The sequence below is a fragment of the Magallana gigas genome, chromosome 7, assembly GCF_963853765.1.
Source record: "Magallana gigas chromosome 7, xbMagGiga1.1, whole genome shotgun sequence".
Lineage (NCBI taxonomy): Eukaryota > Metazoa > Mollusca > Bivalvia > Ostreida > Ostreidae > Magallana > Magallana gigas.
This window is the reverse complement of record NC_088859.1, coordinates 17,738,045-17,751,351: the sequence shown is the minus strand read 5'-3', so window position 1 is coordinate 17,751,351 and position 13,307 is coordinate 17,738,045. Positions and strand designations below refer to the sequence as shown.

Sequence of the window (13,307 nt, the reverse complement as noted above, 5' to 3'; positions counted from 1 at the left end):
ATGCCAGAATCAAAGCTGCGAGTCAGCGAGTGGAAATTCCGACAGAGGAGAGTTGGAGATTTCAGCAGTTGAATCAGAATTTGAAAAACCATATCGAGTACATACAGGAATGTCAAGGACAGGATTTGATTGACAGGTGGCTCAGGAAATTTCATGAATCTGGGGGTACCAGTAATAAGAATAAGTGAAACACTGATTCATTGATGGAATTACAAAATTGTACTTCTTGTAGAGTGAAAAATCATACTAAGTGGAACTTATGATAATCATATTTTCATTTTTAAAAATTCATAGCTGAACATTCAATGTTTCAAACTTTCAAATTTCAGTACTTTCCGGTATTATAAACAAATTAGAACTTGTACATGATTCATTTATTCTTTTAAAGTTGTCTGTTTCGGCAGAGACATATTTTTATGTCTTTGGTTTTGGATATTATACATGTATCTGCATGTACTAGCTAGTATTTTGTGATATCCAGATTAAATAAGCAATGAAATAAAATTGACCCTTTAGAAATTCTGGCCTTTTAGTTATATATTCAAATATCTTTAGTAGACTGCTCTTTTAAAGCACTCAATTTTCCATTCATTAGGAATTTCCTGATAAGGCTATAACTGTTACTTAATTCTTTAATTACTACACCCCCTTTTTTCCTTGGTATTATATTAATAATAATATTATTTAGAAAAACATTTTCAAATTTGATCTAGTACAGTGAAGGTCAGACATGGAAGAAAAATTGAATTGAATTCAGAGCTGGAAATCAATATTCTACATAACAGTTTACCCTTAGCTTAATACATATTATTAATATTATGATAATGACTGGCACTTCATAGGCTAGCCTTTGGATCCTGGTGAAAGGAAAATCTTCATACAAGCAAGTAAAGTTTGACAAATAATTGATAGCATTCTAAGGACGGACAGGAAAAATAAACTCCTTTTATTGAATTTTGCAGATGATCAAGTGCTTAGTTACTGCACCAGAATGCTATGATCTGCATACATGGGTGTATGCAAAATTGAATGAATACTATTTTGCACAGTCTTTATCAAATATTTGTTTTTAACCATAGATGCATTATCTTTGTTTTCATTTGTCCATTACATATTATGCCTGTTTGAATGAAATAACATCTCCACCAGCTAAACTAACAAGAATTTGAAAGGAAGAACTAAAGATCCCAAAATGGAAAAAAAACCATTAATGTTGATAAATGACATTCAGACAGACAGCAAATAATTTTTCTTGTTTGAATACTTCCTCAGATAAAATAAACTTGTAAAAGGAAAGTAAATACGCAAAAAAAACCTTTTATGATTAAGTACCAGTCCTCTTATAGTCAAAGCATATTTTTTCAAAAGTCAGATATATATGAGAGAGAGAGAGAGAGAGAGAGAGAGAGAGAGATCTTATCAAAGTTTGATTTAACTAATTATTGCTATCTTTATCTTATCAAAACTGAAATGAAATATTAAAGCAAATCTTTTCTGTAAATCTTTCAAAGAACAACTGTATTACATTTTATTTACATTATTGATAAATATTTTGTTCGTTAAAGCTCGAAACAAAATTTTCACTATATCTTCATAAATCTGTAATATTGCCTTTCGGTGACAAGAGATGTGTGGACAACCCACTAGAGAAATCTCCAACATAAAAGAGTTCAAAATGTGTAAAGAGGACATTGGGCATATGAGACTTCAATTTACCTGTGAAGATGTGCAGGCTTATTTTCTTTATCTCTTTAATAAGCCCCCTAACAACGCTAATAAACTTGTCTTTCTTCATTGGACGATTGGAAAAGGCCTATGTCAACAGACGATCTTTGAAAGATGTGACAGGGTTCTTGAAGTGTTTATCAACTTGTAAACACTGTAACAAAATTGGGTTTTAATATCAAATACCATCAGTGTCATTCCATCATTTCTAAAATGGCACCACATGCCAATAATGGCACCTGTCCGTGATCACTGTTATTTAAAAGAAAGACAAAAATATCAGATCCAATCCATTTGCTTTTTAAAGCAAAAAATATGCACAGACAGAGCAATAAAATGCCAGTTTTTATTGAGTGCCTGCATCAAATTGTTTTTGTCAAATGGAGAATAAAACATAAAAATAAAATGACATTTCTTTTTAGTCACATTAATACTGCAATGCGGAAGATATTTATTTGTTGCATAAATGGTAAATGTACCTAGAAAGCACTCGATTCAACTGTCAAATAATTTCAATTATATAAATAGCTTAGTTTCTTTTTGACACATGGAAAGATGCATCATATCTTTTTAAGATGACTTAGTTCCTTATTCCACTTTCTTCAATTGGACTGCCAAGCAACAACAAACAATTTCCTTTTTATTTAGAGACGTGTAGCATGATTTGGCACAAAAATGGACGGAGTTACTCAATCTGAACAAATACCAGCATTCATTGGCAGCATTCATTGGTTCATATTGTCAAAGGTAGAGTCAATTTTGGACTCTTTCAAAAGAAGAAAAATATCATTGAAATATAAAAAGCAGATGTTAAATGTAACAAATAAATATGACATTTTGATATTCAATACATGTATTTGTTGTAATTAGATTCACTTTGGCTGTGATTAAAGTATGCACTCTATTAACCCTGATAAATAACAGAGAGAGAGAGAGAGAGAGAGAGAGAGAGAGAGTTAGTTCAAATGATATGATGGCATGATGATATGCAATATCAAATTTTTAAAAAAAAGTTCTCATTCTTACTGCTCTTCTCAGTTTAGTCTATTAGAGCATAAGCTTTATCACACAGTAGGTGATTTAATAAAGAGCTCAAACAAGGGTCCATTTATCTTAACTTAACAGGTAAATCCAAATGTTTAATCCAAGGCAATGTCTCTCAGATAGGGAAAGGTTGAAACACAAAGAAACAATAAGAAGCTACTGGGCATCAAAATTTCACATCAAAAGGTATATAACAGGTAATATAAAAGTGAAAATTATTTTTTTTGTAATGGTATATTCAGAAATCAATGAATAAGAAAGATCAATGGGGAAAAAAGCTCCAAGTACTTGAGAAAAGCAAACACTGTGGAATAACATTTTTTAGAACTGCTTAATAAAAATCGGCCTGGAAATCTATAAGAATTCCCCCCCCCCCCCAAAAAAAAGAAAAAGAAAATAAACAATGAGAAATGCACAACATAACCATCTTTTACGGTTAGAAGACAAATGGTGGATTTAATAGTTAAAACTTCTCTGTGCTCAACTCCAGTCCTTAACAATTATGGTTTATAATGTTTGTTCAATACTGATTTTTATCACCACGTAATTCATTGAATACTTCTATAAGCGGTCTTTACTCTGCTGACCGAATGAACCAATGACAATAGAAACACCCCATAACGCTTTGAGGGTAGAAATTTAAACTGACGTCAAAGTTTCTGTGTTTTTTAAATGCTGTAATCACTTAATTGCGCAAAATCTAATGTGAAGCACGCATGGTAAATTGAGTAGAATTAACTTTGACCAGGTTTGAGCCACCATTGAACCGAGAACTTATTTTTCAATTAGATATTTTTTTTCCACACCTAACAACTTCAATCAACCAGTGACATGTGATGTAGATATATTTGAGTTGAAACCAGAAACTAAAAATCAAAAACTGAAAAAAAAAAAAAGAATTTCAATTTGGAATTTTTTTAAATAAAAGTTTTAAAAAGAAATGCTTTGACATTAGAATTAGAGTAATCAAAAGCTCAAGAAAGCATAAAATATGGACCACGGTCATATTTATTTATCAATTAAAGAATATCTTTTGTTGTTTTTTTTCTTTCAAATTTATCTTTTCATTTAGGGTGAAATTACAAACCAGAGATAAAGCTGTACCAAATGAACTCAGAAACACATAACTTTCTTTGTAAATATACTCAACAAGTATTAGCAGACAAGACATGGTAGAAAAGTTTCTCAATTCAACTCCAACTGTGTGAATGCAAAATTCTTTTATTTTCCAAGAGTTCCATATCTTACTAAAACTTCTAGGTTAAAGTTGGAATACAGGACATAATTGGTATGAAATTACAGTAAATATTTTGATAAATTACATAAGTGAAATTTGAGTCCATGTCATGCTCTAAGTGCCCATACAGTCACTATCATGATATTGATTAACTCCTCTATGTCTTCCTAATAGCTATCTGTACGTTGTAAAAGTGATCTTCAGCTACAAAAATATTTCAAAGGGTCCATTTTTCCCATTAATGAGTTTTATTGGGGTTTATACAATTTATCAGGTCAAAGTGGGGGGGGGGGGGGGGGGAGTGGGGGTGTAAGGGCAGGATGATGCTATATAACAATACATGTACAGTTATGTCCATTATTGAACACTATTAGTACATAACTATATTTCCATCCATTAAATATTTTTTCCTCTATTTTTTCCTCTATTTTTTCCTCTATTTCTTACAATAATCCATTGTAAATTGGTAAATGGTAAATGCATGACAGGAAGCGATCCAGTAAAATGAGTCAGACCTATATATCCGTAAAATGTGTACCGGTGTTCTAAATTACTTATGTGAAGCTTTTTTTTAGTTGTTAAGTAACAACTTAATTTCTAATAGCTATGATAAATAATTTTTACATCGTTCATTGTTGTCTTCTTTGTACTTTTACTGTTGGCTTTGTGTGGCTTATTTCTTAATCGATTTAAACCAAAGCTACATTAGGAGCATGAACTCCATGGACTTCAAGAACTGACCTCTGAAGCATACTGTAGATTTTTAATTAAACGTGAGGAATTAATATCCGCGTATAATCGCGAGAAACACATCTCGCGAATTCTAAAATCTCGCTTTTATTATTTGGACATATGTAAACTACATGAAACTATGATAATAATTCAGCATTTGTAATTTTATGTTCTCGCGATTTGATTGGAAACGGTTGAATCGAAAAATTAGTACTCGCCTAAAATAAGGAATCAACAGTAGCCAAATCCACCACTTTCTCAAAAAAAATGTTAGCCATTAGCCATATAAACCAAGAAAAATAATCCCCTAAAAATCTGAACTTTATATATTTTACAATGATTGATAAACAAGTTCTAACAACTTATATTAATATCTCACATTGGCATGAATGTTAGTGCAAGGGGTTCATTGATGTGGGAGGAAGCAAGAGTGCCTAGAGAAAACCCATTTGTCCTATCGGGCCGACACCTTACCCAATCACATACAACCAATTTCGATCTTGGGGATCGAACTTGGGTCGCAGTGGTGAGAGTTTTGTCAACTGCGCTACTTGATATCCACCACCATGATAAAGTGACCATATTTCATGATACCAATGGACTCTGGAGCACTTCTTCCTCCCCGACTCACAGAATCCAAGATAAGATGACCATATACTGTAATCTTATGATAATTTCCTGATCTTTAGAATGACGTTTGTCATTCTGAATATTTATCCAACCACTGTATACCAGTCCTTTGATGTTTCTCAAACATGTAATATTTCTCATAAGATCATCTACATAGAATCAAAATTAAGTCCTCAAACCAGTTTTCAACATGTAAATAGCAAAGATTAAGTCATCGCCAAAAAAACTTGGTTGCAGAACCCTGTGATACTTATGAAGCTAAGATCCCATGGACCCACTCATCACCAAGGATTTTAAGTTGGTAGGTACATGAGGGGTTGATGTAACTCCCACCCAAAACCTTTCATGGTCCTAATGAACCTTTAATCTAAACCCCCACCTACCTGTCCGAGCATCTGCACGGGAGAGACCAGGATTTTGAGTTGGTAGGTACAGGAGGGGTCGGTGTACACCTGTAGTCGGATGTTACTGCTGTAGTCGATGTTTCCACTCTGTAACTTCACCTGTAGGTAACCCGTCTCACTCAGTCTGACCAGAAAAAAAGAATGTCCCAAGACTTGTTTGGATTGTTATTGATATACATAAGTACATTATAGCATTGAAACTGTCTGTTGAAATGATATGAATCACTTTGACTTTAATTCTTATTGAAAGCTCAGGAGAAACTATCGACAGAGAAAGGACACATGATCCTCAGTTAGACAGATAACCTGAAAAATAAATTTTCTAACCAATTTTCAACCAATATGTGCAAGCATATGATTTGCTAATCAATGCATACTTCAATGTCCTGATCATTATAGATTTACTTCTTTTAAGAAGACATTAGTTTATAGTTGAACATCATAGAAGTTATCTTCGCTTACTTGTTAAAAGAAAATGCATCCTCATTGCTTTCAGGGACATGGAGCTTCATCATATAGCCATCATGTAAATCTACAAATATAAAAATTTGTACCATTATCATACATTGTAAGTTTGTAACTAGTGTTTACCAAAGAGAAAAATCATTGAATAGAGACCTATTAGTGTCCACCTTGAAAGAGTGACAACTCTTGAAAGTACATTTAAATTTTACCTTGTAAGAAATTTTACCTTTACGAAGTAATTCAAAATAAAGAGATTAAAAATCAGATCATTGTTCTTTGTTATTCATCATGTTCAGTTTAAAAATGTGCTCTTTAATCCAAGCTAATTCAGAAAAGTAATACATGTATTTGTATGCAGTATATGAACACTTTGGTAGTGTTTTTAAAAAATATGATTACAGTGAATAAAAAAAATCTGACATCATAATAGACTACCGGTAATATTACCGGTATCTTACAATAGCTTCATACAACAAGCATGACATGAATTAACACACCTGGCATGGCTGCTGAGCATTTCTTTGGTTCGAGCTTCACAGTGAAGGCTTTAAGTACTTGATCCATATTCGGCAGATGGAGGTCATAGAAGAGGGTGTCATTGAAGAGGGTCAGGACGCCCGTCCCCTGGGTCACGCTCTCTGGGTAGGTCATGATCATGTCAATGAATCCTGGCATGCGGTAACTCAGGTGTCTGTCGTCTCTACGGTAAATGTCCCCCATCACCTCTACCTGTCACAGGAAAAAAACACAGCAGTGTATGAAACATACAGATATACAGCAAGGTCATTTGTAAAACAACAGGGGTGCTGCAAGATGGAGCTACCCTCATGAGAGAAAAGGTAACTTACTCTTTTTTAAAATTCTGAGATAATGAAGAAAAAGAAGATATCTGAACCTGATTGCATACAGTTAATTATTCACTCTCAGCATGTGATCTCAAACCCAACAACTGTTACCCATTTTCTGTTCATTAAAACAATTTTTAAGTCCTTTCCAATCTTTTTTGTATGTACATAATAAATGCAATATTCAAGACATGAGTCTCCATCTGTCATTTCTTTATTGTGAAGTTTTCAGAATTCCTATATGGTGTAAAATTTTTCATATTTTTTTGGCCAAATTAGCAAGAGGAATTTAAAGATAGATTTATAGTTTTTATGTAAAAAGACAAAAAGCTTTTCACAATTCTTGACTTAGAGAATGAAGTACATACAAAATGCTTAATCGGTATTGAAATCAAATACTAGTAGGACTATATATTAACTAGTTTTAAAGACTTAATTAAAGTAACCATAAATTCATTCTTCTGTGTGTCACAATATTTGTGAAAATAGGACTGGAAAAATGTTTAACTACCGTATTTTAATTCGCATGTCATTTTTTGCAATTTAAAAGTTTCTGGTCACAAACAATACTGGATGTAATATCTGTATATTGAATATTTTGCAATGTTAAAGTGTTTCGGAAAAAATGAAAATTAAATGATTGCAAAAATTAATGGATATACAGTAGCTATACCTTTTCCTTCGTTCTGGGCACCATGATAATGACGTGAGTCATTGACTTGTGTTTCTTCAAGTTGACATGCACAACCTATAGAATCAGAAAATGAAAGCTTATATTATACTGAATAAGTCTTGCAACATGATGTACACAAATATAAAGGGTTACAATTAAAATCGATATTCTGGAGAAGGCAAAGTGTTGTACAATTATATACATTTGTATTAACTAAAATTGTTAGAAGTGCATTGAAATATCCTTTTTTAAAGCTATTCAACTGCTGAATAGCATATGACACTGATTAACAATATCTTCTTCAAATAATTTAATACAGAATCTAAAATTAGTATGTATACTGTATACCCTGGTATTTCTTAAATTCTAATACATAAAAAACATAAAAGAAAATATATTACCTTTCTCCAAGAGTCGCTTGGTGGAATGGCTTCTCCATATTTTGACAAATTCTTGCATTTTTTACTGTAATTTAAAAAAAAAAACCAATTTAGTTCTGATGGAGTATGGAATAAGTAAAATGATTAAAGGACTATATATGGTTTGAGCCTAAAATGGTCCCCTTAAATGAACATTGTCATTTTACTGTAATTCTTTATTTTATTTGTACAAATATACATTTGAAGTTTTTTCATAATTTTCATTTTGATTTTAGTGCCCACAATTTAAAAATATGACATCATAAAGTTTGTCTTTTCCCACCATTTTCTCATTTGTAGCATAAACCAGCTTGTTTTAAAGCAGTTTTTCTTTAGGGAAACATTGAGCGACTGCTTGAACAAACAAAATATTTTCACCAAAGATGTATCCCTCCAATACTTATAAGTGACAAAAATGTCTTTCTTGTTCAAAGAGTCGCTCTATATTTCCCATTCAAAAAAAGATACCGGTAAAAAAAATGTTAATTTTTGACTGATTTTGATTGAATCATAAAAATAGCGTCACTTCTGACGTCATATACTGCCAGTAAGTGCATATAAATCAAATAAATAGGTGAAAAACATAATTTATGTCAACTCTTTTTATAAAATAACACAACAAATTAATGTACCTGAATCATTTTAAAAATAGCAATTATGGGGGCCAAATTTGACTAAATGAATGTCATATATAGTTCTTTAACATTCTTTTTCCCAAAGAAGTTGATTGATGCATGTGCAAATTAAGAATTCAAAATTTGCATTTTAATAAATACCATCTTCCATCTCCTGTTTCACTCTTGCAGACACAGATCCAATCCTTTGATTCCTAAAAAAAAAACAACAAAAACTAAATCATATCACTCTTTATATGTTGTTTTTTTTTTCGCTCACAACAATTTACATTAAGACAGGAATCTTACACATCCAAGAAAGTGTTTTTACATGAAAAATCAAACACTGGCATATATCTGAGGAAATTACATGTAATTTGCCATTCTTTTTTTCTATTTAAAAACTCACAATATCAGACACAGCGACAAATGTATCTTCTCTCTGTCTCTCGATGGGGATTGATATGTATGTTGGTTCATTCACCTGCAATTAAAAGCAAATGCATTTGGACTTAATATCTTAAATTATTTTTTTTTCTGTAAGATATCAAAATAGCATTTGATATTGACCTATAGGTCCCCTACAGGAACATAGTTATAAATTTCATTAACATTTACTCAACTGTCTTTAATCATTTTGAAATATACATACATTTTATTATTAAAAAAATACTGACTAATATTGGTAAAATACATGTATTATTTTCATTAACAACTCTTAAATTCTGCCTTAACCTTTTGTTGAAAACAACAACCAAAACTAAAACTATAATAATTAATTACCCAATTGATATTTTCCATCATTTGTTATACATGTACTGAAAACTGTTGGGTACACTTTTGCATTAATTTTGTGTTACATTATCGGTACACAATCTTTACCTGATCCCTAGCCAACTCCCAGGTAAGTCCGTTCTCCATCATCCATGTGGCTGAGGGGTCTAATGTCAGTTCTTTTGTCCATGACCTTGTATAGCTCCTGGAGCCAGAATGTGAGAGGAAATGATGACGGAAAACGTTCATTCTATAATTGGCATCTGTTGAAACCTGAAAAGGAGGAAAGGGAGGTGTTCAACCAGCAATTCTTGAGGTAACTTACATGTATATCAGAAAAAACCAACATAAATCATGAGGCGAATCATTTCACAGAGACAAACCTCAGCTATTCATGAGGCAATTTATATCAGTTAAAAATCATAATCAATGACGAGACAAATATCGGGGAAAAAACACCCAGTAATTCATAAGGTGACTTATTTCGGGAAGGGGGTGAGGTTGTTGACCTTACCCAAACACCAATAACTCTGAGAAGCACTAACCTGATTGGTTGAGGTATCCACAATATCAAATATTGCTCGAACAGTGGCCATCACAACTTCTTTGCACCTATATAAGTAACAAAAGTTGCAGGAACTTATAAGTTACGATTGAAATAAAAATTGCATAAAAAAAATGAACAAAGCAGAAAGAGAGAATAATGAGCTCATGAATAGCTGAAAAAAGACATACCACACGGCACAGAGATGATCTGTGGAGACCCAAGCCTTTGGCATTGAAATGGTCTGAAAGATGGATTAAAAACCTTTCAGGTAATACATGTACTATTCAACTGTAAGTTAATATACAAAAATTTATACCTAGTACATGAAAATAATAGTCAAAATAATGGAGCCTTTTTGAAAACTTTTTCGTAATATGTGAATATCATACAATATACCCTGGTACATGTTCATGTGAATTAAATTTGATATACTGTGACTGTATTTATTTCTATTCATTTTTAATGTAAATATGATTGAATTGTGTTTATTCTTCAACTTTGGTTTATACAATGGAAAAGTCATTTTTTTTCTTCACAAAATAACTTACAGATGAACTGATGCCTCTAGCTGGATCAATGATCTAAAAAGATGAAGACACAAAATAAAAATCGATGTTGCTAAAAATTGGCAGCATTATAATTAACACAATTTTTTTTGTAAAAATCATTTACACCGTGTTAATAAACTGACATCAATATGCTTGGTCCAAGTCTGACCTACCCCTTTGAGTGAGCTGAGAGAGTTCCGAACTTGGTAGTCCCTGTGTCCGCCACCAGTGGAAACCACAGTCACATGACTGAGATTGGTGGCTCCGAATTCTCTCCAGTAGTTGTTGACATTTCTATAAAAGCTGGCCATATATGAGTCAACAGATAGCACTGAAAGAGAGATCAAAACATTTTAGTGTGTTACAGTGAATTTAAAAAAAAAAAAACCTTACCTACAGTCAGATTACTAGTATGGATCTAATTATATATCAATTTTTATACATGTACAAGTCTTTTTAAAACTAATTTTAGGTGAGAATATTTTTACTTGAGAAATAGCGTTCAAGTTGAAAATGTATCAAGATTGACAAAATCTACCTGAAACCTTAAAAAAGGTTGAAAAAAAGAGTCCTTCAACTTTGATTTTGCTAAAATAGAAGTCAAGTATCTTAGTTGACTCGAATGAGATTAAGCTGACATTCAGGCTTACCTGGGATCTGATGAGGGGTAGACTGAGTGATAATGGTATTGACTAGAGTGTGATCAAAGTCTGGTAAAGTGAATAATGCTCTAGCGATCATTCCTCCCTACAACAAGTTTAAGGAGTCAATCTTTTACATCAAGTCAAAAACTTTTAGAATATCTTTTTACAAATATATGTATGCAATTAATTGGACAAAGTAATATTTTCAGAAAAAAAATATTTATGCATATACATAGAATGATCTAAAATGTTGTCCCTGACACAAAAATAACTGGCATATCATATCAGTAAAAGGTTACTAAGAACCCTTGAAACTATACATTTCTTACCATGGAATGGCCCACTAGAATAACCGTTGAAGGCTTGTTCTCAGCATTCTTGTATAATCTTAGGATTTTCTTTATGCATGTGTGCACAAATTCTGTTTAATTAATTTCCATTATTAGATTAAATTCATAGAAATTTATTATGTATTTTAAAATTTCAAAAATCAATTTTATCAAATTTATTTTATTCATTAAAATAACTTCATAAATGTAAATTAAAAACAAAGCTCATTTTCAACCACAAATCCCTAAATTCTACAGTTAGCCAAGTACCTGTTTCATCTTGTAGAACCCCACCATACAAAGCACTTAAATCCTGAAAATATAAGTAAGTTCACAATTTATGTTTATCTACATCAACACATCCAGTGTACTAGTGTCAATAAACAATAAATACTGATGAATGCTTCAAAATTTAATCTTGTCTTTGAGACGAATTTGCACCTTTTTTTCGTGTACTTTACCTCATTGAAATCTACGGTAAAGTAGTTGAAGAAGAAATGTGTCCTTTTGTCCATGGCCCTTCTGAGGGAAACTGATCCCAAGGAACGCGCTGAAATAAATACAAAATAAAAAAATAATGATGAGTTTCTTAGGCATTCATTGCCACATTGTGTTCAATGCTGCAGTACTGACAAATTTTGCAAGTTTGGAAAGGGGAATAAATCTAATTTTCACAGCAAAAATTTAGTGATTCCCCCTTTTTAAATTTTTGTGATAAAAAACGCCTGCTGCATATATTTGAAAAGTTTTGGATTGAGAATCTTTAGATAATCCTAAGTTAACATATTTTCATCAGTGCAGTTTCATTTGGAAATGGGAATTGTGCAACAATGTTACACTATGCATGCATGCAAAAATGTTAAAAAGAATTCATAACATCAGTCTAAACTAAGACTCAATTTCAAAGTCCTTTTTGACACTCTTAGGACCTTAATCACTTATGATTAATTAAGTGCATATAGTTTACGAAAGACTAATAAAATTGAATAACAAAAGTTAATCTATGTGCATTGCCTGGTAATTACCGGTAGGTGAAACTAATATTGATCAGTACCTTGTTTGTGGCTGCCAGAATTCCCAGGTATAAATAAAACTGGTATGCCTTGTAAATTCAACTTTCTGAAAATAAAGATCACCATGTTAATCTACTATAGATACACTGCCAATACCCAAAATAGTTATGAGAACTTTTAATCACTGTAACATATCCAAGGTATCTATGACATTGGATTTCAAACTACATGTATTGAAGTTAAACTGAACTATCTTATAGTCAGATTTCTTTAGGCATTTTGATTATATACTTACTCCACTTGTCTTGCATAGGGTCTAAAAAAGAAAAGAAATCTATCTAAATTTCAATTTTACATTTATTTTAAAAAAATTCCAAATAAAAAAACCCTGATATGTATAAAAGCAATCTGTCATTTTCTTATCCCTGTAAGAAGGTGATTCAACAAGGATTTATAGTATATAACTGGTCTCAAGTACCATCCATAATTTATATTTAACTACAGTGTATCACTATCATCAATATCACTGATTTTCGTAGGTTTTAGTGTTGAGTTGATCCACAAAATCAGTTATCAAAATAAAATATGTGACAACCTATTTCACTAACAGGAACATTGTTTACATCAAAAAGCATGCTGAGAACCAAATACCCCACCCCATGTA

At 31.9% G+C, this 13,307-nt stretch overlaps 1 protein-coding gene across 1 annotated transcript in view; it reads right to left on the bottom strand.

Annotated features, from left to right (window-relative positions):
- Positions 1–13,307, bottom strand: part of LOC105322412 (GPI inositol-deacylase) — a 29,621-nt gene that overhangs the window by 13,897 nt on the left and 2,417 nt on the right. Inside the window, exons 3-20 of the mRNA XM_011421128.4 lie at positions 12,939–12,959; positions 12,685–12,749; positions 12,092–12,180; positions 11,901–11,943; positions 11,631–11,722; positions 11,308–11,404; positions 10,831–10,988; positions 10,658–10,690; positions 10,298–10,350; positions 10,108–10,174; positions 9,671–9,835; positions 9,198–9,272; positions 8,951–9,003; positions 8,157–8,220; positions 7,756–7,830; positions 6,735–6,966; positions 6,235–6,304; positions 5,752–5,896 (exon numbers count right to left, since the gene is read on the bottom strand). Coding sequence (XP_011419430.4) covers positions 5,752–5,896; positions 6,235–6,304; positions 6,735–6,966; positions 7,756–7,830; positions 8,157–8,220; positions 8,951–9,003; positions 9,198–9,272; positions 9,671–9,835; positions 10,108–10,174; positions 10,298–10,350; positions 10,658–10,690; positions 10,831–10,988; positions 11,308–11,404; positions 11,631–11,722; positions 11,901–11,943; positions 12,092–12,180; positions 12,685–12,749; positions 12,939–12,959 — 1,597 coding nt within the window. The remainder of the gene's footprint in view (positions 1–5,751; positions 5,897–6,234; positions 6,305–6,734; positions 6,967–7,755; positions 7,831–8,156; positions 8,221–8,950; positions 9,004–9,197; positions 9,273–9,670; positions 9,836–10,107; positions 10,175–10,297; positions 10,351–10,657; positions 10,691–10,830; positions 10,989–11,307; positions 11,405–11,630; positions 11,723–11,900; positions 11,944–12,091; positions 12,181–12,684; positions 12,750–12,938; positions 12,960–13,307) is intronic.